The sequence below is a fragment of the Rhea pennata genome, chromosome Z (genome assembly GCF_028389875.1).
Source record: "Rhea pennata isolate bPtePen1 chromosome Z, bPtePen1.pri, whole genome shotgun sequence".
Classification (NCBI taxonomy): Eukaryota; Metazoa; Chordata; class Aves; order Rheiformes; family Rheidae; genus Rhea; species Rhea pennata.
Genome location: NC_084702.1, coordinates 54,470,536 through 54,497,931, shown reverse-complemented (window position 1 = coordinate 54,497,931; position 27,396 = coordinate 54,470,536). Strand labels below are relative to the sequence as shown.

At 38.1% G+C, this 27,396-nt stretch overlaps 2 protein-coding genes across 9 annotated transcripts in view; both read right to left on the bottom strand.

The window, feature by feature from the left end:
- MCCC2 (methylcrotonyl-CoA carboxylase subunit 2) overlaps window positions 1–13,945 on the bottom strand; it is a 39,728-nt gene extending 25,783 nt beyond the window's left edge. Inside the window, exons 1-6 of one of the 3 annotated variants that reach the window (XM_062600065.1) lie at window positions 13,823–13,945; window positions 9,449–9,515; window positions 6,485–6,569; window positions 6,137–6,238; window positions 4,929–5,056; window positions 877–989 (exon numbers count right to left, since the gene is read on the bottom strand). In XM_062600065.1, the coding sequence (XP_062456049.1) occupies window positions 877–989; window positions 4,929–5,056; window positions 6,137–6,238; window positions 6,485–6,569; window positions 9,449–9,515; window positions 13,823–13,945 (618 nt within the window). Of the gene's footprint in view, window positions 1–876; window positions 990–4,928; window positions 5,057–6,136; window positions 6,239–6,484; window positions 6,570–9,448; window positions 9,516–12,937; window positions 13,007–13,261; window positions 13,534–13,822 lie in introns of those variants that run through there. The other 2 variants (XM_062600067.1, XM_062600066.1) reach the window with 2 other exon arrangements.
- Window positions 13,946–15,131: 1,186 nt separating this feature from the next.
- Window positions 15,132–27,396, bottom strand: part of BDP1 (B double prime 1, subunit of RNA polymerase III transcription initiation factor IIIB) — a 51,256-nt gene continuing 38,991 nt past the window's right edge. For 4 of the 6 annotated variants that reach the window (XM_062599774.1, XM_062599775.1, XM_062599776.1 and 1 more), the window contains 7 exons: window positions 26,193–26,253; window positions 23,736–23,931; window positions 22,560–22,773; window positions 21,609–21,651; window positions 19,968–20,262; window positions 18,340–18,580; window positions 15,132–17,561 (listed from right to left, as the gene is read on the bottom strand). In XM_062599774.1, the coding sequence (XP_062455758.1) occupies window positions 17,433–17,561; window positions 18,340–18,580; window positions 19,968–20,262; window positions 21,609–21,651; window positions 22,560–22,773; window positions 23,736–23,931; window positions 26,193–26,253 (1,179 nt within the window). In that variant the 3' untranslated portion in view covers window positions 15,132–17,432. Of the gene's footprint in view, window positions 17,562–17,979; window positions 18,119–18,339; window positions 18,581–19,967; window positions 20,263–21,608; window positions 21,652–22,559; window positions 22,774–23,735; window positions 23,932–26,192; window positions 26,254–27,396 lie in introns of those variants that run through there. The other 2 variants (XM_062599777.1, XM_062599779.1) reach the window with 2 other exon arrangements.

Below are 27,396 nucleotides of genomic sequence, written 5' to 3'. Positions count from 1 at the left end.
TTCCTGTGCTTGGAGGAGTTTATCCATGAGGATTCTGGACTCCTCCACCCTCTCTGGCTGCCCCTCCCAGGTCCCACACAACAATTCCTTTAACAAGCCAAAGACTTGAAACAGTGCTTGTCTTCCTCAACTCTTTGGAGATCGTATGCTCTGCCACCCACTTTAACTGCAGCCAAGGCTGCCGTGAGCAATCATATCCCTAACCAGTTTGGCACTCTTCACAAGCAGACATTGCAGAGCACCTCCCCTTGTTGGCCAACCCAGCATCTGCATCAAAAAACTATCCCCAGATCCCTGAAACATCCATGACACAGAAATGCTTCTAAATCCAGGACCTGTGACTAACAGTAACTCTATGCATCATTAATACATTAGAAGATGACCTTGTTGTCAAGGTAGTTTTATCAAACCATACAGCAGTGTATAAAATGGATATATAAATATATATGTGTATATATACACACACCCTTTTTAGCAAAAAGTACATCTCATTTACTAGCCATCGTCAATGAGGTCCTCACCTTTACAGCAATGATGCAGAATAATCAACTGTTCCAAGAGATTTCCTAATGCTTCATCACATGGCCCTACACATCATGCTATCTATTCCTCTTTTCTCCTACTTCAAGATAGTAGCAGGTAGGTCATGTTTTTAACACTAGGCCAGGAAGGAAGACAGCTTTTTCAAAATTATAATGACATTTTGTGGACATTCATTGTGTTTACACTGCCTCCAATCACCAGATAAGGCCATTAGGTCAAAACAACTTCATGCTGTCAAAAACATAAAGCACAATTATTGGACCCGAAACCAGACAAAAGCAGTAGGTATAAAAACTAGTTAGTACATTTCATTCTTAAATAAAAGCAAATTACCTGTGGAATTCCTTGTGAGGACATGATTGCTTGATTATAAAAAATACGACCGAAATTATCTCGATCTGCAAATATTTCTGCTTGCCAAGGTAAATTGGCTCCTCCAGAATCAACTAAATTGAAATAAAAAATATATTAACATATGTATGTAATATTGTTGAGAGATTTAAGATTTTAGTAAAATATTTGCATGTTACTTAAAAATGTCTAGCATTTGCTATCACTAAGTATATTGCTATGAATCTAGGTATACTAAGATACTCTGCTTGAAAAAATAAAACTAATAACCCCATATAAGGAACTAATATCTACCCCCAAACATTTTAATGGAAAATAAATGGAGATGCATTTAGAGACGCAGTAGTACTTTCCTTTACAAACTTCTAAATTCACCTTACTGCAAAACACAATAAATTAAGAATGTTTTCAGTGCAGAGTTTTCACTTAATTTTTCCATTGCAATCCTGTCTCAAGTTCCAAAATAAAGAGACTAATTACCATTACCTGTCCTGGAGATGTGTAGCACGTGCACTTTCACCTTCTGATTATACAGATATACTGAAGACCTTTCACCCTTATAGTCTTCAAAGAAGCTTCATTTGTATGTGTCCTTACTTCATGCTGTGCCCTCCACCTTCTATGTCTCCAATTTGAGCTACCTCTCCACTCCAAAATCATTAAAATATATCATGTCAAAAGACTCCAAAGAAGAACAGCAGACCAGAAAGGGAAAGACTACACATCTCTGGGAACTCTGGTTCCTGATGAACAATTTCTACCTACAAGCAAGACTCCATATGTACGTTCTCATGCTGAATGACTATAGCCAGTAAGCCATTCAGCTTTACCGTGAAGTAGGGTTTGGATACTTTCTCACCATCTTGAAGAAACACTCTCCTAAACACCGCGCCAACTCTGTCAACTAGACAAATTGACTAAAGAAAGGGGGATGCCAGTCTCTTTTAGCTCCAGCAGATAGTCCAGAATAATTGCAATTGAATTTGAAGGGCAGAAACAGATCTATCAGAACACCAGATCAAGAATACTGTTCACATCATGGAAGTGCATCTCATAAAAATCTTCCCAGCTACTGATAAGAGCTTCTTCACAGAGAGCAAGAGAGTCATCTAACATCCATAAAGAGACAGAGTTCACAGTAAATTCAAGGTGATTCAAGCATTGAGTTTGGGTCCATGAGGATAAGCAGAAACCATTGGGCTACTCACTGATACAAGACATTACCAAAAACATTATAGCCTCAACTAAGCCAAAACAATTGAGAGCATCAACACCTACTGTCCTACTTTGACCAAGATGCTAAGAATCTTAAGAAAAAGAATAAGGCAAGATCAGTCTACCTAATCGCAGAACCATCCAAATAAAAGCACTAGGGAAACATCCAAGAAGCCACTTTTAGTCACTGATAAAAAAAAAAAAGTACCTTAGGCTAGAGTAACATTTGGTTTGACCTAGGAAACAGACTTGTATGTCCCCAAACTCCACAGATGAGGGATGGTAAACCAAGCTAGATTTTGCCTCTTTTGTTTTAGCAAGGTGAAACAAATCAGAATAGCCACCACAAAAACAAATGAGTATTTGGAAGACAGATTTTTGATGGACGTGTTTCTCAATGTATCAGTTCTAGAAGTCTATCATTTAATGACTGAGAAAAGACGACCTTACACTCCCTTCATGATTGATAGTATGGATGCTGGTACTCTCCACCATGTTCTCTAGTAAAATGAAATGGCAGGAGGTAGAAATGAGAATTAAGTAGAGTCCTGGATGCAAGCTACCCTTCTGAGGAAGGCCACAAGCTCTTCTCTGGAGCACAGGGAAAGGAGAAAAACAAGTGAAGTTTCTATCCAGGAGTATACACTTGCTCCAAAAAAAGAGAGAATTTGGTAATTTGCTACATGCAGCTCTGAAGAGACTGAAGAGTATGTGTTCTTATTTACAACTTTGAGACTCTTGGGATTTTTCATCTGCCTTGTCTTGACGAGTCAAACATTGCAGTGCCACCTGACAAAAGGAATGGATGCTTTACAAGGATTTCTGTCTGGAGCATGTTATTTCCAGTCAAATTTCACAGCTATAGAAGAAAGGAAGTGCAGGTGAGCACCAGAAGATTTCAGAAGACTTGATAATGTCTTCACTGTCAAGGAAGGCTGTCACTTCATGATGCAAGATTTCAAAAGACCCATGGGCAGGTCCGACAGTTCCTGAAGAAGGAACGTAGAGGGTTTTGTTTGTTTATTTGTTTGTTTGTTTGTTGTAAGATGCCTTGAAATAGTACCTAGACACCACCGCCCATGTTGTGAAATGGGCAATCACTGAACACAAAAGGTGGCCACACCAGTGACTAGCTGTCATTGACAGATGGCATCAGGCTTTGGCATCAGAGAACTAACACCTAGGCAGGGACCACTGAGGGCACAAGCAGCTCAAATGGCATTACAGTTACATAGTCGGTAAAGTGCTGACCACAGAGCATTCCCTCTTGGTTACACAACTGAAAGAAACTGAAACAAGCTCAGATACAGAAACTGCAAAGGTAAAGTAATTCACCAGATTTGAGTGACAGGCAGTACATACACCAGAACTACACATCTCAAAGGTAGAATAAAAAATTAAACTTTTGTTTCAGAGGCAAACTTATGTCTCATAGTTCCTCATTCCATAGGATCTTAAAAAGTCAAAATCACACAGAATAGGAGATGTCTGAACAAATAAAATTTGCTGGTAATGCAGACTAAAACATACAATTACTCTGCAAACAGCTAAGCTAAGTTTCTCATGTTTTTTTTTTTAATGACTAACACTATCAAACATTAACTCTAGCCCTCCCTTCATCTCCAAGATGCTTTCCATTGCAGTATAACAAACTCACAAAGCCTCCATGCACATGCCTCCATATCTACCGAATCAATACTTTCAAGTTCGTATTTCTCTTAATCCTTCTCCTGGTATTCTTTGCATATTTGGCCACCCCGCTGGGCAAGAGATGATACATGCTGCTGCTACCCTGAACCTACATTTATGTTGATTGTTGACTTAGTACAAATGTCTTGACTGGCAAACTAATTGATGCCTCTCAGCTGCTAAGAAGTCAAACAAACAGATGAGGGCTGACCCTTCCCCCCCCCCCTTTTTTTTTTAACTGGAGAGAGCAATAGGGTCTTTCTCCTCTACAAAACCCATAGGAACATACAACCTCTGAAATCTCTACATCTCAGATAAGGCTGTAAGTGGTTAATGGGTTGAAAAGTTACTAGACTCAGAGCTGAGACTGAAATACAGACAGTATGATCAGACAGCCCTTGCTTTCCTAAGAAACCAGCCCCCTCCCCCCCCCCCCAAAAAAACCACACTTGTAACATAGTAAGAACATTTGGCACTCTGATCTTCTTTATCAAAAATATCAAATAAGTAAACTTATACTAAGATTTGGCTAAACAGACTTCCATGGATTCAACAAACTCAAATCACAAAATAATATATACTGAAGTTGCTGCTTCAGTAAAATCCATCTCAAAATGTAACAAACTGTTGACTCAGACTATTACTGATATTTTCAGCTTTGAGACTTTTTTTTATTCCTTTGGTATGATCTTTCATGCATCTACACGCTCCATCAAAAACCAAAGCAACCCTTTTTTTTTTTTCTTTTTACCATAACTTCAGTTAAGACTGAATGAGACTATAAGACAGATTGTGTATGCACAACAGGAGGAAGGGAAAGGAATAAGGCTGAAGTGATAAGGCAGCACAGCCTCATCTCTAATTTAAGAACCCAGGCAGCCTACAGCAGCACAGAAAAAGAACTGTGGAAAAGCTAGGGATGGGGTGCCTTGCAGTAGAATTTGCCATTGATCTGTAGAGATAACGCAGTACTGCTAAAAATATATTTGAATATATGCACATCTGAAATACATAATTGTTTGTCAAATCTGGAGATCCATCAGTCTGAACAGCATCCATTTAAATCTTTTATCTAGAGATCCTGAGCCACTTTTGCACAGGACATTTGTTACCTCTGCAATGAGACTTACCCAAATATAGACATGGGAGGTGATTTTGCATTGCAATTTCTTGAGCACGTAAATGTTTCTTAACAGTAATGGGATAATAGGTACCACCCTTGACAGTTGCATCATTAGCAACAATCAAGCATTCCACCCTAAAATTAAAACAAGTGTATGAGAGAGGAATATATTTCTAATAAACAATTGCAACAATCCCAGTATTCATAAAGCCTCTGGGATGCTCAAAGAAAAAACCCTTCTCACCTGCATTCCCTCAAAAACAAGTTTATTCCAGCAGCCTGAGCACTAGGATGTCCTGCTCACAGCCCCTTAATTCCCTAAAATAATGCTGTATAACACCACATTTAATATTGAAATTAGTCTTGGCAGAACTTTCAGTGAGCAAACCTAATTCTTAATTCAGTATACCATCCTCTCTGTTGAAAATTACTGATGCACCAATCTCCTTCCTTCATCATACAACAGAACCTCTATGTGTGTTAAGAGAGATGCTCTGCTTAAATATGGGGTACATTAATTAACAAAAATGAAAAAAAAACACAGAACAATCACTTCCTCTTAACTAAAACTAAATGATTAAGATAGCAACTTCATTTTTTTTAGGTGTCAGAAATGAAATACTAAAGACTAATACCTCAATAATGAAAACTAAACTGAATTATCATAGAATCAGTAAGGTTGGAAAGGACCTCTGGAGATCATCTAGTCCAACCTCCCTGCTCAGCAGGGTCACCTAGAACCTGTTAGACAGGGTTGCATCCAGGCGGGCCTTGAAGATCTCCAGAGAAGGAGACTCCACAACCTCTCTGGGCAACCTGTGCCAGGGCTTCGTCACTCTCACAGGGAAGAAATTCCCCCTCACGGTCAGGCCGAACTTCCTGTGCTTCAATTTCTGCCCATTGCCTCTCGTCCTGTCACAGGGGGCAACTGAAAAGAGTTTGTCCCTGTCCCCTTGACACCCTCCCTTCAAGTACTTGTAGACATTGATAAGATCCCCCCTCAGTCTCCTCTTCCCCAGGCTGAAGAGGCCCAGCTCTCGCAGCTGTTCCTCATGGGGCAGGTGCTCCAGCCCTCTGATCATCTTTGTAGCCCTACGCTGGACTCTCTGCAGTATCATAGAACCAGTTAGATTGGAAGGGACCTCAGGAGATCATCACCATTATACCTTCTTCCCTTCCATATCATCAATAATGTACATCACTGGTATCTCTCACCCAGATATTCGTCCAATGCCTGTGATAATGCCTCCTGCTGGTACTTCTTCCTCACCATACAACTTGTAACCTGCAAACTGGGAAAACTCCAAGAATGGAGACCTGAAAAAAGAGAAATATTTTGACAGGATTTTAAAAAGGACTCAGCCTTGTATTTGCCTGCTACTGAATCTTGCTTACAACGCTCAATTTTTAGAAACAAAACATTAAAAAAAGAGCATTTCAGACAACAAATCTCTAAAATTTCAAATGGTTCAATGGTTATGGAAACTAAAGAGAAAACAAGACTGTTACATTACTTACACGCAAAAGAGAATCTGAAGTGGTATTAAAAAAGAAAGTACCTACCCTGGATCAATAAGCCCATCAATTCTCTCTCTGGGTAACAGCTTTCCTCTTGATGAGTGAAGCTTACGGGCTTTTTCTCCACCTCCTGTGATACAACAGTCATTCATTAGATTTACTGTGAACATAGATAAATAAATCACCTCGTATATTAAAACTTAGGGTGGAAACACTGATGAGTTCCCAGTCATTGAAGTATGGACCTTAATATTACATTTAATAATGGTTTTCACTTCAAATAGATTTAAGGTATTGACATAAATGCTTGTTTTTCAGAAGCTACTCTATTTCCCCCCCCCCCATTCTTTATAGCTAATCTTGAAGTAAAGATTCTAATAAATATAGTTATCTGACACTATCTCCCACTTTTTGTCAACGAACAGAACAACTGACAACAGGAACATACATGGAGGAAACTACAACAGTGAGAATTACAAGACACACTTTCCCCAAAATTGGTTCAAAATAGCTTGTTGAATCCAATCCTGAAAGATCCTGCATGATTTGAATTCACTTCCTTAAATTACTCCAAAGCTGTAAGTATCACAGTTAGGGTATACAGCATTTAATATCAAGGTTATATTTATCTTTGTTTCAGTTCAACCTTTCACTCAAGGAGATCCTATATCATATCTTTTGCTCTCTAAAGTTTTGTGTTAGTCAATACTTAAGATTTGTTGACAAAGCTTGGCTTCTTAATAACAACAGCTTATCCAAAGAATGCCTCTCTATGTACACAAATCACTGATCCACCTCTTCACTTCCAAATTGTCTCCTCTGTCCAAAGTAAAGTGCTACTTTGCTAACATTTCCCCTGGAAATGTTCATCATCACCATTTCACACCTGTTAAGGTAGGCCAGAAAATGGGCAGTTTATTTTCAATAAAGCCTGTTCATTAGGTCTCTACACCCAGTCTCAATTTAAATCTTGCAAATTCTTTCTGTACAAGCCTCTTAAGATAAAGCTTCTCATATATGCCCACAGAACTCTCTCTCTCATCCAAGTTCTCAACATCACACATCATGATCACTACACCACCATTTTCTCTGATCTTGGCATACAGCATCTTGCCCTGCTCATTTATACCCAGAGTGCTCCTGCAAGAATCATTTTCTGTCCCGTGACTTCTGTCCTCTCTGTCCATCCCCCTTCATCACATACTAATCAAACTCCTTGCCCTCCAGGCCCTATAACCATTCAATTAAATATTTTTCTTTCAAGTTAACTCCACCTTAAATCAGCCTCCATTCCAGACACTGTGAACAGCAGCCTCCCTACCAATGAAATAGACTTGGAGGTGTCTAATCTGAAACCCCCTCTCTAATTTCTTTTCTACAGCAACACCTACAAAAACTTGACTGTGACTGCTAATATGCTATGATTACCACTAGTCATGCAAACTAAGAGCATCTCAGCTGTTTCTTGTGCTTGTCATCAGTAATGCATGTTGTCACTTATTATAGACTGTAAACTTTCTGTGGCAGGGACCATCTTCCTGTTGCACTGCTGGGAACGATGTAGTAGAATAAGATAAAGGTTCACAAAAGCTATACCCACCAAAGTAACAAATACAGAATGCAACATGCATTACACATATCTCCAGGAAGAGCTCATTCAATAAAAGTTGGCTCTTACCAGGAAAAAAAAAAAAAAAAAAAAAAAAAAAAAAAGTTGCACTTATCCTTTAAAGTATTCAGTGTAAGTACTTAATTCCTTTCCTATACTTGTATGAAAGGTTAAGCAGTCTCAGTCAATTCCACTCTAAAAGGGTGTATTAACATGCTAGAAAAGCTCCCTAATGGAGATGGAGGACAGTGCTCTTGTTCTGTAATCATGTAACAGGCAAGAGAGGAAAACCTGTAGCAAGAGTCTATGGGTTTCAACACCTCCCTGGAAAATCTTGAGGCCTTGTTTCACACCAAGTAGGAAAAGAACCTAAGCATGTAATCTTAACTGCACTCCTTTCCAAAGCTGTAAGAGAAAAAGTATCTCATGGGAAATAGTGTATGAAAAGACAAATAGCATCATGATTCACACAAAAAGGGAAGAATCAAAGTTGCATGCTCAATCTCTGGTAGCACAGTTGAGGATTTTCATATCACTTTCATTTTATATTCCTCAGTTAACTGGAATTAATTGAGACAGTCTTACAAATCAAAGAGATAAAACACAGATTCCAATATTTTAAAAACTAGTACAGACTCGCTTTTGCCCAGCTTTTGCACAGCTACAGCTAGGTTTTTTCAAAATCCTCTTCACAAGTGAAAAAAAGGCAATTTGAGCAGAAATACACTGGCCAAAACAATTTGTTATAAAAGCAAGCAGCAGAACATGAAGCAAGAAAGCAGGTGAAGTGGAAACCATATGCGTATCAGTAAGAGTCTTCTGTTGATAATCCTATTTATCTAAAAAATATTGCCATTAAACAAACATAATTTTCATTGATTACTAAGATCTTGATTAAAAATTAACCAAGTCTAAATATCCAGTTTCCACTATTTATTCACTTTGCTTACTTTCTGCCTCTCACACAATGAAATTAATCTTCTGTTTTATTAAATCAGCATTGCCTTTATTTATTGTCTGTTTCCAGTAACTTATGCATTTGCTTGCATTTGAATGTTACCGTGATATTCAAATAGCAAGCAAAAAATGCTAGAACGCTAAATCCAATGGTATATAAATAAATGGTAATGTTATGGATATATTACTTAGGTTTTTTGTTAAATTTGAGTTACTAAAAAAAAAAAAATCTTAATTTTGAACCAAATTACCCTGAACATAAACCCTTTAAGATTTTCAGCTGATGAAAGACACCAGATCTAGATTCAAATGAATTAGCAAAAATTCTGCTCGTCTGCTGTAATGAACTGATTATAGAGCTGTAAGGAAAAAAATAAAAATAAAAAGCACTATTTTGGGACCAGTTGAAAGAAATGTTCTAAAAATTGGACCATCATACTTACCTAATTTGATTTTTTCTGCTTGCTCTTGGAGTTTGTTTACTAGTGCTTTCATTCGCTCATAGTTTTCCTAAGTGGGGAAAAACAAGCATTTCAACTTTAACTGAGTAACAGTATACTGTTTTAATTAAAAAAAAAACACAGAAAATAATGTGCATTATTTCTCTTCAAAATTTCAATTTACCTTATTAAATCCTAGTTCTGTATGTTCTTTAAAGTAATAACATTTCTACCTATGTATGGTCTTTCCTCAACCATCTCAAACACGTTTATAACCAAGCTTCACAAACACTCTAAGTGCATTAGGACTGTAGAAGACTTGTTCTAAATTCAATCAATTAAAAATGAGATTAGTTACTACAAAGTGTTACTTTGTTACTTTTCAGGAGTGGTTAATTTTTTGTCACAGGCTTGTTTTATTTCTTAGTCCAATTTTGTTTAAAAAAAAAAGTAACAGAAAATGAATGACGTGTACTGCATAGAAGTTTGTAAACAATATTCACATTCTTACCATTTAGCTAGAAAGTAAAGATAAAATAGAGCTTTTCAAGAACAAAAAAGCATGGTCTTCTTGCCAATATCTCACTTACAAAAAGACTCTTAGAGCTTTGGACATGAGTGATGTTACTGAGCTCAACATTGTTCTCAGATTTATCCAAGACAGCGTGCTCATTATAGTAGGTTTTTAAATCATTTCCTAGATATTAAAATACATTATCAAGCTTAATTTGGCTTTTCAGACATGTTAATAACTATGTGACCTCTTTAAAAAAATGTAACTGCAACAAAGGAATGTATTAGCTGCTGTATAAAGATGTATACTGCCTTGTCTAATTACCTCTCATTTAGAAGATACCAAAGACTACTTTTATGTTAGAAAAACCAAACTAGCAACTCTTCATATTCAGACTTCAATGATCAAAAATAGGGTTTTCCCTAGAAGTAATGAGTGCTGCTCATTTTCAGCTGTCTGTCTGTCACAGAAGGGTACTAAGATGGAAAGGATAAAAAAAAAAAAGAAATACACAGATGCTTCGCATTCAAACTACTTAGCTGCATATTGTAACTTTAGAAAGAATAAATGTCTCCTCCTTTGTAGTTGCTACAAGTAGATGAAAGATATTATATTAAAAGGTATAAAACAGGTCTTAATTTTATCAGTTTCTAGACACAGCTGGTATGCAACATCAGCACTTAGAGGTCCTCCAGCAAGATCAAGGTCACATAACAGCAATGCTAAGCCCAACTCCACTGCCATTACCAGCTCTTGGGAACAAGCTCACCTGTTTTAATGAAAGCAGCCAGGAATACTGCTCTCCGGCAGCACTTCTGCGCATTTCCTACCACCTACTGGCCAGCAAACACCTAATGCATTTCAAGATACGGTCTCAGTTAATGGCCTCTCTCTTACGTGTGGTGCCACCTAAGACTCCCACCTACGAAGAATAAGCAAAATCACCTCATCGCTACATCTCCTCTCTCACTTTCAAGGCTGTATTAGTGCATCCACCACATCGTCTTTTGCTTTCAGCCTACTTCTGATGTTTGAATCCATCTTCTCCCTGCTTCAATACTGCTCCAGCACCTACCCCCATAATTGTTTTTCTTTCTCCAAACCTGTGAAATCACACTTCCATCGCCCACGGACAGTCTTACCCTTGGCCACAGCATTCCAAAAAGCAAATATAAAGCAAGTAATATCTGTTAATTTGACTCTGCTGCTACTTGGAGAGACTTCAGGCAGTAACTGCAGCCACACAAGCACATTCACCAGCAAAGAAACCAAAATCTGCATTTCATCCCTCAATAGAGTTGGTTTACAAGTTAACTTTTCTTCTGTGAAAAACTGTCAAAAGAACCATTGTAATTCTGTACTTTTAAAAATCTAAAATTGTTACAACATTCCAAGTCACTGTATGTGTGATTGAAAAAAAAAAAAAAAAAAAACACACTATACTCTTTCAATTTGTCTAGCTGGTTTATTTCCCAGTATTGTATACCATCCATTTTCACTTTCTCCTTGTTCAGACAGTCTGTTTTCTCTAAACATACTCACTTTTTTCACACAGTACTGAGATTTAATTAAAAAAAAACTTAAAATAGGGAAGAAATCTACTTAGAACTGGCAGCAGAAGTTAAAAAGAGCATATCAATTGCAATCAAATGCTTGCCTTTTTCTTAGATTCAGAATCAACAGCTTAGTGTAGCTACTTTGGCTACTCCTGTTCCTCTCTTCCACTAAGACTGTGTACATGAAAAAACAAAAAAAGAACTTCTAGACCATATATGTATATATAAAAAAAAAGTACTCAAATGAGTTACTTTGATTTTCTACCTCCAAAATCACTTAATTTCTAATCTTATTTTTCAAGTCTTTAACTAGAACACTACATCACTATACAAGAGAAGAGCAAAGATGCTTTTAAATCTTAGCATAGAATTTGAATACACATGGAAAAGGCTGTCCTCACAGCCCATATTAGTTCGATCATACATTTGTGGGCTTTTGATTAAATAATACCAAAAAGGCCAGTGAACTGACACAAGTTCTTACAGAAAACTGGCCTTTACAATAGTAATTTCTGTAAAATTCTGCTGTTAATATGAGGGTTTCTAGGAACCATAAAGCAAATCCAAAAGGCAAAAAACAGCATAATCCTACAGGTACTACATGAGCTGACTGAGTTACCGCTACATGAGCCACCTAGCTATGAGAGCTAACACCTGGAGTCCTTACAAAGGTTCTGCTGTATTTTCCAGAATTTTGACTCACCATTTTTAAATTAGATTTTTACCTGTCTGGTTAGAAAGACAGCATATATTACGAAGACCAACATGTCTAGCTGAATTCACAGACAGAAAAGCAAACACTAGCTAAAGAAGGTGTGACCTTCATCTTATCATCATGTTTTCTTGTGTTTGCACTATTATCCCCCGTATTACATGCATTTCAGATGGTCAAGTACTTCACAGCAGGGACCTCAGCTCATGCGTTTGTAAAAGCATTACGTACGTTCACAGTGCTCTATAAATGACAGTTATTTCTACCAAATACTAACACTACCAGCTACCTTATGGCTTGAATGACGTACCAGATGTATCCAAGCAAGTGGACTCGTCTAGTACAGTTTGACAAACTTCTCCTGCCTTGACATCACATGGGAAACTACTGCCCAAATATACAAACATTAAGTAAAAAAATTAATTCTACAAAAAGTTACCAAGTCTTGCTTTTCTTTTGAAATCTAAAGGCACGTACACAAAGAGAAGTCCAATGACAGCTTAGCTGAGTGAATAGATTTATTAAAATATTACTGATTGCTTACGGTTTGTGAGATGTATACATGTGTATAAACACACACACACCCATATATATATATACATGCACAAACACTGAAGTTTCAGTCATCTAATCTAAATATAAAATTTAGTTTCTGCAAAAGAAATAACAGAAAGAAAATATTTCAAAGAGAATACATGGTGTTGGCTCACTTGTGATTTTACCCATGTCCACCAGCACAGCTTTTCCACCGTAGCTGTAGACATAACTTTTATCTTCAGTTTGATGACGTTAACAACGCCCCATTAAAAATAAGCCAGTTTACATCTGGTACAAGCAGAATCCAATAGGCGAAATTACAGCTTTCTCTGTGAAAAAAAGGGTTTCTTCTCCTAGAGGAGAGCGTAATTCCTCCTCCTCCTCCGCTGGTGCCCTTGCTTTCAGGAGGCCCAGAGCTGGCTTTGTGAACCGATTTGGAAGCACAGGTAAGTAGTTTCCAACTTCTCAATCATCAGGCAATACTTTCAGGCACTTACCAGCTCCCTGTCTCCATTTCATTAGTGACATATTGATCGGTCCCTCACCGCTGAGAGCGCAGGGAGGGCTGGCGTTCTCATTAAGGCAAAAAAGCAAGTTGGGAAAAAGAAAAGGGAGATTCACAGTGAGGCAGAAGAGGGTACGAGGCCGCGTTCCTTTTATCTGACACCTTTACACTCAACCTGAACGAAATAATCGGAGTTTGGCATTTCCCTCAAAAAGCTCAAAGGTGCAGCAAGTCCACACATCTCTCCCACGCACACACAGGATGAGCTGGCACCGATTCACTTTTGCGGGGAACAGCCGGTACCAGCAGTGACCACCGCACTACTTTAACTCGGAATACAGCTCCCCCTACTTCATTCTTACTCCTTCCCCCCAGAAGAGCTCAGGAAGACGCGGGCGCCGAGGCGGGCGCAGCCCTCCCGCCGCCCCGCGAAATGGCGGCGCGGCGCTGCCCGCAGCCGCCGGCGGGCGGCGACGGAGACGGCGCCTCCCCGCGCCCCCGCCCGCCGCCGCCGCCGCCGCCTTGGCGGGGAGCCGGGCCCGGCCCGGCCTACCTGGTAGAGCGCGGAGCTGGCGTCGGGCGGCGAGCCCACGGCCGCCACCGAGTCGCCGCGGTAGGCGCGGGCGGAGCGGGCCGCGGCGGCGCGGCGCAGCAGCCGCCAGCAGCCCCGCAGCATGGCGGCGAGCGGCGAGGCCGCGCGGCCCGGCCCGGCCCGGCCCGAGCCCGCCGCCGCCGCCGCCACTCCCCCCGGCGCAGCCAATGGGCGCGGCGCGGCGGCGGCCCTGAGGGCCCCGGTCCTGCGGGCCCCGGTCCGCGGCGCGGCCGCCCCGGAGCCGGGCGCTTCCCGCTTCCTCCCGCTTGTCCCTGCCCGACCCGGCTTCTCCCCCCGACCTGCACCGAGGCAGGCGAAAGCGTTTAGTGACCGGGGGGAGGAGAAAAGGCAAAACTGCTGTAAAAAACATAGTTACTGCTATAAATATTTAATCTTAGAGCGACAGGGCCCGTGCCGAGCCTTCAGCTCTGCTCCTGTCGGTCACACGTTACAGAGGGGTCATGCAAACCGCTTAAGGTTCTCTGCAGCCTTTTGAGGCAACCTGCCACAGCAGTTGTGCTGCTATGGAAATTACAAGTAATGAGAAAGATTTAACAGCAAAAATTAGGAGAAAAGGTCTTCCACAATTCAGAATTCTTCAAATAATAAAAATGCCTGTTGCTTTCAGGTAATTAAACCTGATAAAATGCAAAAAGCCTTGCACTCTCTCTATATACATGAATGGAATATACAAGGACTGTGCACTTTTTGTGAGTTCTCTGTTTCACCATATGGAATATTAGTGCTAAATATATCATAAATCCCCTATTTAGAAAGGATTTCTGTACACTTTTCAGAGCAGATTACATAGTAACAGTTCTAGGACAACCAGAAAACTCCGAAGTATTTTTAGAAGTATGAAGGGTATTCTTCATTACCTGCAGAACTGTTGAGAGATCATGGTAATACTGGCAGGCTGGAAAAAAAAAAAAAAAAAAAAAAAAAAAAGAGTATTTGCTTGAGCTGCTTCTTCCTTTCAAAGCTTTTCTGTTTTCTGATATTCTAGTTTTTCTCTGGTTTTTACACAGGGCTGTAGTACTTACAGACAGGTAACATTAGGAAATTTAATACTAAGTTAAGCACTACATTTTTTTTAAAAAAAAAGTATGTTAAAGGGTATTCATCTGTTATCACCACACAACCTGCATCGCAACACTCAAATGTTTCTAAAGAAAAGTGAATGGATGAGGTTTTGACTGTAGAACTATTAACTCATATACATATAAGCATTTAAAAATGCAATACATATTCAAACAAATGGAACCACAGGTAGTATAAAATAATTTATTCACATAATTTACATAGTCATACATACGAGTGCTTTCTTTGAAACAGAAAGCTTATACGTGATTATACACGTGTTAGACAACTCTTTAGCAAAGCAGTCCATATCTTCATAAAGAAAAAAAAAGCACTGAGATTTCACAATTCTTTTCTTCCATCCTTCACCATTACAAAGTTTCCACATCCAAACAGAAGACAAGTTCTCTCATCTCTATTCAAATTACATTTTTTGTCTTGGTTTTTTAAAAAAGAAGAGTGTCCTATAACAAAGTGCACATGGTTTGCTGTCGGGGGGGAGGAAGGAGAGGGAAGAGTAGCCCCAATTAGCAGGACAGATAAGGCACCTTAAATCTTAGTTATGAAATAATTCTTACTTTTGCCTTGAAATTTGAATGCAAGCTAAAATGTATGTGACTAAATGTAGAATGGCTATCAGCTTAGAAAGTACTTAGGGTACATTATTTTATAGCCTTCTTCCCCCTCAAATCTTCAGATTATATCAGTGCAAGTGATTTAAACATGCCACATGTAACACGAAATAAACACTTTCATACATGAAACTGTATCTACAAGATATACAATACAAGGAGCTTTATGTATACATGTATCTATTTCATAATGTTTACAGTAAGACGATACTTAGATAAACATTTCAAGTTAAATAGAATAGGCAGAACACGAGATACTGTCTGAACAGAAACTGTTGGTGGTGGTGGGTCTTTTTGACAGTATTTTTCAAGTAAAATACTTTATTCTGGGATTTTTAGTCCCTTTTCCATTATCTCAAGAAAATACAGCTGCTTGTGACATTTGGTTGACCGAGGCCTCCTAATGTACTAATTTATAGTAACTTTTCTGTGCATCTTTCTCTTACTGACAAAGTTTTAAAGGCTTCTTTAGAAGCCTTGCCAATAATTTCTGAAAAGGCAAACACTCTCAAGCTTCAAATATTTCAATATTAACTAGATACTTACATGAGAATATTTGCTATTAAAATCACTTTCCAGTCTGAATTTGAGGATTGGTTTCTGGAAAGCATAACAATACAATTTAAACATCAGTGTCTCTTTCATAACAGACCACATTTTTGCAAAAATATCTGCTGTTATTAAGCAACAGAATAAAAATTTAGACTTCTTAAATCTAAGAACTTACTTCAGATAATAAAGACTTTGAGACTGTATATTCAATCTTTCAATGACCACCTGACTTCTAGACTGCGTGAACTTTATTATCAAGGCAATCTTCTCACTATGCAAGTGAAAAATTAAGACTAAAATCTAAAGCTACACCAGAATTTATATAGTAAGTTTCAGTACAGGTTGGACATGAAACATACAAAAAATTTTTCAATTTTAACTGCTTCAAAGCAGTAAATCCTCAAAACATCCTCATTTTATAGTCAAGGATTAGGTATAGCTCTGTTTGTGCTACTTCACACAAGTGGAACTCTTCAGAAGTCAGCAGACACACATACATCTACCTATAATACCAAGGAACAGAAATGGCATTTAGTCCTTTGTATTCAGCATATCTAATTTAGAAGGAAATTAGCATTTAGATTGGGAAATGTTAATCTCTTCCTCCCCCTCAATTAGGGAGTTAGAAAGATTAACTTAGTACAGCATCTTTTAATAAATTAAATACATTTTTTCCATGTTTCTCTCTATACATTTTTAAGGAGTTAAAACCATTTGGCTTTTCAAGTTAGGCTCTTTCAATTTATGTAAGACTTCTCAATTATAAAAATACATAATTTGGAGATGCCAATAAAAATAGGGGGCAATGCTGAACATACCTTTGTATTTACTAGACCATACTTGGAAGGATTTCTTTCATGACCTACAGAGATTACGTTATATATAAAAAAGTCATTCCTCCTTCTAACAGGGTACTTTACAAAAAGAAGCAAAGAACATGTAAAATCAGTATCACAAGCCTTAGCATTATGATTCAAAGGGATACTGTCACAAGAATAAGCATTTATTCATTGCACTTTTCTGGAAGATAATCACGTACCCACTAGCAGCATCTGAACAAGTCAAAACATAAGCCAGCTGTTTTTGTCCAATGACATCAACACACTGGTTTAGGTTATGTCAACATTTTTAAAACATCCAGGTCACTTCTGAGGGAATTTCATCTTTACGAAACTTAGAACTACAGCTTGGCAGAACTGTAGCAGAACTACAGTTTGACATAATGGTAGAACAAATAAGAACTTTTCTAAATACTGTTTTGTTGCTGCATTACACTTTTGGATCCAAGGTTTTATAACACCATTTTACTATTCTGAATCATCCACTTCCATAAAGATGTCACTGAAAAAATACTCAGAGATTCTAGTTGGCTCTTGTTCCTTCTCTTGATCTTTAGAACAAAGGGATGGCTTCTCAGATTGCTTGCTACTGGGAACCTGTAAGAAAAAGAAAAGGATGCTCTTAACAGTCTCGATCTGTGTGTTTATATATTGTGGTTTTATATTCTTTTATATATACAAAAAATATAAGAGTATGTAAAACAGTTTGATCTGTTTGTGTTTTATACATACATATATTTTATACACACACACACACACACACACACTTGAGCTTCTGTTTAGATAGGAAGTTCAGATACAAACTTCAGAATTTACTGAAAATGGAAAACAAGTAGAGTGCCCCTCTCTTCTCTGTTGACATTAAGAATACTTCCTTAGGGAAAACTGATTGGTTTTTGCCCACTATTTGGCTTATTCCAAAGTATTATTCTCCATTGCTTGACTTCACTGGATTATCATGGGTTTCAATTAAAACAGAGAACCATTACTACCAATTAATTTCAAGACACACAACTCCACAGGATACCAATCTTGGACCCACGCACATAAGCACAGGTATCAGTAGAAGCCTTCACAGTAACACACAAGTCTTGGATGGATGCACAGATCTTGTGCAACTTCTGCTAAAGTTGCAATAGAAAAACAGCCCACAGCTGTCATGGAAACGAAACATTAATAAATATATGTGAACAGAAGAAAACAACTCAACTCCTTTTTATATTTCCTAGACATGCACAGGTCAGGGTTATATTCACAGAGCAGGTACTGCTCTCAAAATTGGAACACTACACGCCTACATAACCACTCCTAAAATGACGACTCCACTGTTCTTCACATCTCAGAAACGGAAGGACATTCAAAAGTAAACACATACCTTAACTGTAGCATCAGCAGCTATGTTCTCGCACTCCATAGATGATGATGTGCTTGTAGATGGAAGAGAACAGGATTCCCTATCATCCTCATTGGACAGAGTAGGTTTTTTTAGACTTCGCTTTGAGGTCACTATCCGAGGTTTCTGGATCTTCCCTCTATTCCCTTTGGTATCCTCTGCAGATTCAGAACTACCTTTTTTGCAAATTAAAGATAAAAATCCCAATGGTTTTCGACCACCCCTATTCAAAAAAAAAAAAAAAAAAAAAAAAAAAAATCAGTCAGAATGCCATAAGGATTGCTCCACGAAACAGGAAGTAAATAGTGTTACAGAGGTCCCAATTCATTACACAACAAACACTTCAGATGAAAAAAATACATATAAAAATAATAAGAACACAAACCCAAAATATGCTGTGATTTTGAGAAAAGCTGTTGTATTACTGAATATTCTTACACAAGAAGAGTTTTCTGAGGAGTTACAGCAACTCTCAACAGTCTCCAACCCTGACAACTGGAACCTACCATTTGCTACTAAGAGCCTGTAACAAGCTCCCTGGGTCTTCAGAAAGAGATTCCAAGTGGAAGGGACATATTCCTAAGAGAAGGCCTAAAAAGAGCTTCCCTCTTGTGATCAACAGATAAGGACACCTCATTCAAGGACGGAATCGCACAAAACTGTCCTAGACACCAGAAAGAAGACTCTCTGCTGCAGGTTTTCAGTCTGTTGACATCATCCTACTTACTAACAAGTACACTGTTACATTATGTACAGAATCTGGAAAGTAGTCACATTTGTGAGGAAGATGCAGACAGTATCAAAGATTACTTTTCACATTGTTAAGAGCTTACAACCTGGGAAATAAACTCTGAGGCAGGGATTCTCAATGTTTGTGTATTATTACCTAGTTATTATGGCTATCCCAGGTACAAATAATACAATTTTGGTAGTCACAAAAGTATAATGAAAAAGAAGGAGCAAACAACAGGATCAGGATAGCAGGGGAGCATCACAATCAAAACCTGTGGACACAACAGCAACAGACAGCAGGAACTCAAAATACTAGAGAGGAAAGGAAAAAGGTAAATTAAAAGAATACATCCAAATAGACAGACAGATAGACAGAAAGATGAAAGAAATATCCTCTGAGATGTCAAGATTGTAACTCCTTTGGGGAAATGACACATCTTAAGTTAGTCCTAGAAATCTGGTATACTGAGTACTATACCAATAATAAATCTTACTGACAGAAGGACAAAAATCAAAACAAGTGGACAGGTATATATATATTATAGTATTAAACTGACCAAAGGAAAACAACAGTTAGCCAACGGATGTTTGCCCCACAAGAGGCATCTGTCAGTGTCTAAATAAACATACCATAGATGAGTAGTGTCCCTTGGTCAATCTGCTCATTTAATGACTAAAATACTTCAAATTTCAAAGCAGACAGTTTGATCCTTTCTAATTTGCTGAGGAGGATAGATACTATAATTCTCATCTGTGTAGGTCACAAACAAGGATACTGTCCTTCTTGCAATACTAAGTGGAAAAAAGACATCAAAAACTCAATATGGAAACAAGTTCTCTAAACAGAAAAGGCTGACAAAACCTTGTATCATAAATACCTGAGTAACGGAGTTTTTGAAGATGCAGATACATTTCCAGTGTGTTCCGATTGTCCAGATTCATGTACATCCACCATTTTTTTCTGACTACTTATTTCTGCTTTTCTCTCAGAGGTTAGCCTAGATATCATTTCCTCTTCCAGTTTGGATGTTGAATTCTCAAGTGATGCTGTCCCTGAATTCTGCAAAGTCTCAAACTGTCTTCTTTCGACTACCAGTGATGCAGATTCAGTCGCAAATGCAGAGGTAAGTATCTTTTTATTTACTGAAGCTCCTACTTTTTCAAGAGGATTCTCTGTAAGAAAAGTTGCGAGTAATTCAAGGACTTCAACTTTTTATCCTTAGTAATAACACAATGGTCCAAAAACTAAGTTAAGATGGCTTACACCATTACAGGAAAAGGGCAGGGCTTTTTTCAGTTTGTGCAGGGAGGTTGTGGGGTTTTACGTTGGACTTTTTTGGGGGAATGGGGGGGGGAATTAAATCATAATTAAGAATTTTAAGTTCAAAGTTTAAAATTAAAGTCTGCGAGATCTTTACAGATGTTAAGAGGAAAAGTTAAACTCTGGTTTTACAGTCCGCCAACTCTTTACAACATACCATACAGCTTGCTCCAGTCATCTGGCTGCTTAAGCTTCCACAATTTCTTTTTAAAGTAAGGGCCAAAAAAAAAAAAAGAGTTCTCTAAAACCTTCACACGCTCAAATAACTGAAGATCATATTGCCAAGAATACTGGTTACCCCCATACCTTCAGAGGCAGATCTGGAGTTTCAAAGAACTACATTGTGAATGCATTTTCAAAAGACAAATATGAAATAAAATAACCAACATAATTTGGTATACTATGGTTAAAAAAGTTAATATTTTCAGTTCTCAGCTCTATAGAAAATTTAAAAAATGTATGTGTATATATACACATACATATAAGTATATATATGTATATATTAAAAGAAAAAAAAATATATATATTTATGCATTTTCCTTTATGTAAGAAAATACTACATTTGGTCCAAAAATCTTTCCTAGATGATGTTTAATATTTATCTTGCTTAAAAAGCAGGGTAAATTTTACTGATATTTAAGTACAGTAGTTCCAACTCTTCTCCTAAGAACATATTCAGTGCAAGTAAGAGACTGACATAAATAATTCTGAAACCAAAATGTAAGAGGTGCATTTGTTTGTAGATACTAAATGAACATGATCAAAACAAAACTCCTTTCCAGGTTCATCAATTAACAAGTTATTTCTGTGTTTCAGAAAGCCCTCCTACGGGCTGAATTCTCTACTCATGGTTGTCATTATTAGGTCAGTGTGAGGGTTTTGTTCCTTAAGTAGAGATTTTTTTTTTCTTTCAAGTAAATAGACACCCGAAATCTATGAGCAGACTAACTACACCAGTGATTTTAGAGCCATCATTGATTTAATACCCAAGAGATTTTCAGATATGTAATCCAAGGTACCTAGTTTATGGCAGAACATGGCATACAAAATGGTGATATGAGAGGAAAATTCTTTTCTACTCTAATGCTAAATTACCAATGGCAGGGCTATTCAACACAATGATAGCCAGCATTAAACTGTGATGTACCATGTGTTTATATGCATTATACTCAGTTTCTACAAGTTTAAATTTACCTACCAGCAGCTCTCCTTGGAAATTCTGTGGATTTAGTTGCATAATCCTGTATTTAAATAAATAAATAAATAAATAAATAAGGTAAGATATTCCTCTCGCCATTCAAAAGAGGGTGAAATTTGACAAAACTCACATCATGCATGCACAGTTCTAAGAACAGGAATAATACAGAAGAAAACATCTTTAGTAGAGTATCAGGCATCACTTAAGTCATTTCCTGAGCAGGCTTTTCAAGGACTTTTCATGACAGATTACTCAAGATAGGAAGATGAGAAGTCAGAAAAGAAAGAAAGGTGTTATCCAATCCTTTCTAGAGAATCCCTCTCAGTCATGTGAGGGGAATTATCACCCATTCTCTCAGACACTACAAACTCTTAGCCTACTTACAAAAATAAATAAATAAATAAATAAGTGAGAGTCAATCCTGTAAGCTTGCTCACTTTCAGAAAGCAGAAAGCATGGAGGGAAGCTGGAAAAAAGCTGGCCAGTTTTTATTTGCAGCTTGTTTTAGACTAATGGCTACTACATTAAAAAAAAAAATGGTAGGAACACATCTAACAATTTCTTCCTATAACAGATCCATTAGTAATTATAGTATCACTCAGTGAATCTACACAGTCTGCCAGTCATCCAGTATATATCTGGAGTCCCCCCCTCTTGCAACATCACTGTCAAAGCCTGTGGTGAAGGAATCAGTCATATGGACATATCACCAGCATGTCAACTAAGAAGCCTAATTAAAAAAAAAAAAAAAAAAAAAGTGAGCCTACAATTCCATCTCCCTGCAAAACCAACAGCCCGAAAACTGTGGTATGGTTCAAAATAAGCAATCTGTAGATGTCAATTTTCAAAGCAGATGGTGTATTTTTAAGCAAGGCACATAGTTAAAATACTCCACCATATGTTGTGCAGCTACACTATGCATAAAAACTTATATCCAAACTATTTTCTCACCTTGTAAGTGCTTTCCAAGTTACCTTCTGCTAAAGTAGACAGGGTTTTCTTGGCAGGAGGAAAATCATTCTTTTCAGGCTCAGCAGCTGACCTTTTTTGTGTAGTCTGCACCAAATCTGGAATGGGCTCTACTGATGCACTCTGTAATTGGGTTTCCATATTGCTATCTAAAGATGCAGCAAGTTCTTCAACTGCAGTTGTCAAGGATCCAATGCTGTTTATATATAAAGACATCGTTGTTACTGTAAAATAACTCAAAATTTACTTTGTAACAGATTTCTGTATGACAATTAGACATTGATCTTTGGCAATACTCTTTCTTACTGCCAATATTAACTGTAAATGCACCATTTACCATCAAGAAGCATTTTGTTGCACTATCTTTAAGATGAGTTAGAGAACCGAACTTTTTAAATCAAGTTCAGATCTAATTACTTTAGAAGCTGTTCTATTTGAACTCCATTTTGTATGTTCATAAAGTGTAATAATATGCCAATGGGTTAACTACACTAGGTAATCCTACAATAAAGTATTATTTACATGTGAAGTTTTATCTTCATTCCCCCTTCCCACCATATGAGCTTAACAGAGTAAAAAAAAAAAAAAAATACAGAGAAGCAGCAGAGACTAGGAAAACCAGGTAAAGCAGTAAGGGTTCAGTGAAACGGGGAACGTACTCCAACTTTGCCTATTAGTAATTCTGTCTATCATCAATAGCTCCATGGGAGCTAGAACTCCTACACTGCACGGCCAAGATTCACTCTTATAGACCTATTCCTTTAAAAACTAACAGAAGGACCTCTGACATCACAGAGTAAGTCCTCCACAATGGGAATTACATAGTTTTGATCTGAGAAGAAAACTTGCATTAACAGACTGTACAGCAAACTTCTAAAGAGGAATAATTGCACTAAAGGCCAAAACAAAACCAAAGTTAAGGCTGCCACCAAAATCCCAGCTAACTAAAACACCATAGCTTTAAGATTTTTCTCAAATCTGACTAGAACATTTGTTTTTTTAAGTCTCTGCCAGCCTATTACGATGATTGTTTTTTTCCCTTGCATTTCTTCTTCTAAGAAGTTTCAATGTACACAAGTTTTAATGTTACACATTTAGAAATTTCTAAAGCTTCACAAAAAATGTTTCACCTAAGCTGCTCAAGAGTTAATTATTTACCTCTCCACTCTAGTTGTGCTTGTTCCACTTGCATTGATCGGGCTGATAAGTATCGGAGCTGGTAGCAATGGTTCTGAAGCTTGTTCCAGCAAAGCAGATGCATCATCATATTCTCTTGAGTCGGCTGGGATTTCCACCAATGTTAAAATGAATGTCTGTTCTTCCTCTGGACATCTACTATGATCGTCATTCACAACTGTAATTGTTCAGGGAAATAAATAAGAATAAATAAAAGACACAAAATAAATAAAAGCCTATCATTCCAGTTTAAAAATGACACTGTTCACTTAAAAAAAAAAAATGCACACGCCACCTATAGTAATTACTGACTAAGGCACTCATTTTGCAAGGGAAAAGTGGACTGGGAATATCCTGGAGGCAATATATTTCCTTTCTTCTTAGAGGATTTATCAGTCACTACCCACTGTGGCCCAGTGCTGTAGAGTCTCAATTATCATTCAAAAAAAAAAAAAAAAAAAAAAAAAAAAAAAAAAAAAAAAAAAAAGAGCAAGAATGCCTAGTAGGAATCAAGCTTTTTAAAATTTGGTGTTATAGCATTAAAATATAACTTGCAGTTTAATTAACTTGTGTAATAGTGGTCAGATGACCCTCTAATTGCTATTAATAGGTGTTAAGAGTCAATTCTTCAAAGCAGTAGAAGTTTGCTGTTTTGTCAACAGTCTCATAGTTCTTTTTCCCTTACTCTTGATTTGCAGAAAAGGACAACAGTGAAGCACAGTCACCAGTTTAATAAATAAGAAGCACATATAATTTAGCCAACAGATGGACATTAACAGCTAACAGCCAATTGCCATATGTTAAAATGAATTTAAAGAAATAATAAAGTTCTTTTCAAAAGATGGAAGGCCATAGTGCTGCTCAATTAGCTAAAACCGCTCTCATTTTTTGCTGATTTAAAGCTGTTATTCCAACCTGAACTCACTCTGGTTCTTTAGATAAAGATGATTTAAGAATGCCTTGCAACAACTGAGCATAATTACAGACAACCTGGAAGAATCATAGAATCAGTAGGGTTGGAAAGGACCTCTGGAGATCATTTAGTCCAACCTCCCCGCTCAGCAGGGTCACCTAGAGCATGTTAGACAGGGTTGCATCCAGGCGGGCCTTGAATGTCTCCAGAGGAGGAGACTCCACAACCTCTCTGGGCAACCTGTGCCAGGGCTCCGTCACTCTCACAGGGAAGAAATTCCCCCTCACGGTCAGGCAGAACTTCCTGTGCTTCAGTTTCTGCCCATTGCCTCTCGTCCTGTCACACGGGACAACTGAAAAGAGTTTGTCACATCCCCTTGACACCCTCCCTTCAAGTACTTGTAGACACTGATAAGATCCCCCCTCAGTCTTCTCTTTCCCTGGCTAAAGAGGCCCAGCTCTCGCAGGCGTTCCTCCTAGGGCAGGTGCTCCAGCCCTCGGATCATGCTCGTAGCCCTATGCTGGACTCTCTGCAGTAGCTCCCTGTCTCTCTTGTACTGGGGAGCCCAGAACTGGACACAGTACTCAAGATGAGGCCTCACCAGGGCTGAGTAGAGGGGCAGGATCACCTCCCTCGATCTGCTGGCAACAGTCTTCCTAATGCACCCCAGGAGACCATTGGCCTTCCTGGCCACAAGGGCACATTGGTGGCTTATAGGCAACTTGCCATCTACCAGCACTCCCAGGTCCTTCTCTGAAGAGATGCTTTCCAGTAGGTCAGCCCTGCCTTTTGCACATCCTCAGAAGTTGCACTTTTGGCAGGAAGATTGCAGTTTCCATTTAAAGAAAGTATTTGGGGCTTCTGACAGTGATTTTCCCATTCCTTAGTCAAATATTGGTTCCAATCCATCTCCAATTCAACTTGTTTTATGTAAAAGCAGCTATCACCTTGGTACCTTTCATCACATTTAAATCAATTACGAACTGATTAGCTGACTTATTACACCTTAAAAGGGAGGTCTGGTTCCTTTCTCCCATTTCCTTCTCTGTTTCTCTTTTTTTCCTGCTCCACATTCATGCAGTCCTACCTTCCTATCCACACAGCTACAACACTGGCACTCACTAGACGCTTTCATTAACCCACTATAACTCACTAAGCCTGTGAAAAAACATACAGATTTTTTCTCCCCTTCTGCCCCATCTTCAGTTTGGATAGGGTAGCAGTTATCAGCACAAGGTAAGTAGCAGGAGCTCACAGCAGGGAGGAAAGAGCAAGAATTTTTTCTTCCACTGATTTTTGAACTTAATGAGGTACCATTCCAAAGCTACCAAGTCTAGTTTGTGTCAATGAAATGAAGGTAAAGAGGTTAGTGATGAGAATGGCATTACACTGTGGGCCATTATTCTTGTTAACAAAGTAGACTGTTTTAAATCATGTCAATGAAAACATTTTTCGATTCATCTTTGTGTGATTACAAGATACACAAATGTCAGATTTCGTTAACTTTGAGTATTACCACGTTATACCTGAAGTCTCTTCTGTGCTGCTTATACATTGCTGTTGAAAATCCTGAATACGTGCTTCATTCTAGAAATAAAACATTTGCAATAAAACAAATTAAGAGATCTGAGAAGTAACTCTAGAAAATAGGAAAGAAACAAAAGTATGTCAAATATTGAAGAGCCAGAAAATCTAGTAACATCATTGTAACTGCAATTTGTCAGCTTTTACTTCTGGCTATTCTAGGTTGAAGGATACCAGCCTGATGAGAAACAGTTGGGCAGTACTTATATATCATTTATATGAAGCTTATTGTCTCTACTGATGAGTTGTTGAAAAAAAAATTATGCTTCCAACAGTACAACTGTCAGAGCTGACTCACACAGTAAATTGCTCAGTAGTGCTAAGAACACGAATTCCCCCAACTGTTACAAAAACCAGAGTGCCACAAGAAAAACTCCAAGCTCTGCAACTGATCTATTCCTTCCCTTTCATGACACATAAAATTGCTTAAAAAAGGCATTACATTGAAAGTTGTCTCCTGTCACACTGACTGCCAGTCCCGTCTCCAGCCAATTCATTCTTGTACCTTGTTCTAAGTTGAGATTAGCCTTGACGCATCAACTGACTGCACTGGGGAAAACAAGCTGCCACCCATTAGCTGCTCCATGATAACTGTACAGCTGCACAGACACTGACCTCAGGCAACACTAGAAAGCCTAAGAGAAAATGAACCTCTCTCTCATGAAGGAACAAGATACTTCTCTCATTTATACTAGAGCAGGGATACACAAACAACTGCAAAGCAATGGATGGAAATGGAAATACATGTATTATCATGGACAAACAAGATATGTTAAAACTCTTAGTTGAGTTTTGAAATAAGTGGGAAAGAGCATAATAAAAATGAGGAAGAATAAATAGCCACAGGTAAAAGAGTTAAGGGCTTAAGACTCTTGAATATCCAAAAATGCTACTTTCAGACTAGAGTATATTCAACAGCTAAATCCCAGATGCTTAAAATAAAATAACAAAATAATAAAAAGCCCTATAGAGGGTTAGCATATAATAAAATATCCAAGTTAGCCAAGTTTTGCCAAGGTTTGTTTTAAAGAAAGCAAAGTTTGTTTTAAACAAAGCAAAAAGAAGTTGTCTATGAAAACGCAAAGATAGTGGTGACATCTTAACCAAAGAAGTAAAACTGTACAAGGTCAGACTAAACAAATAAAT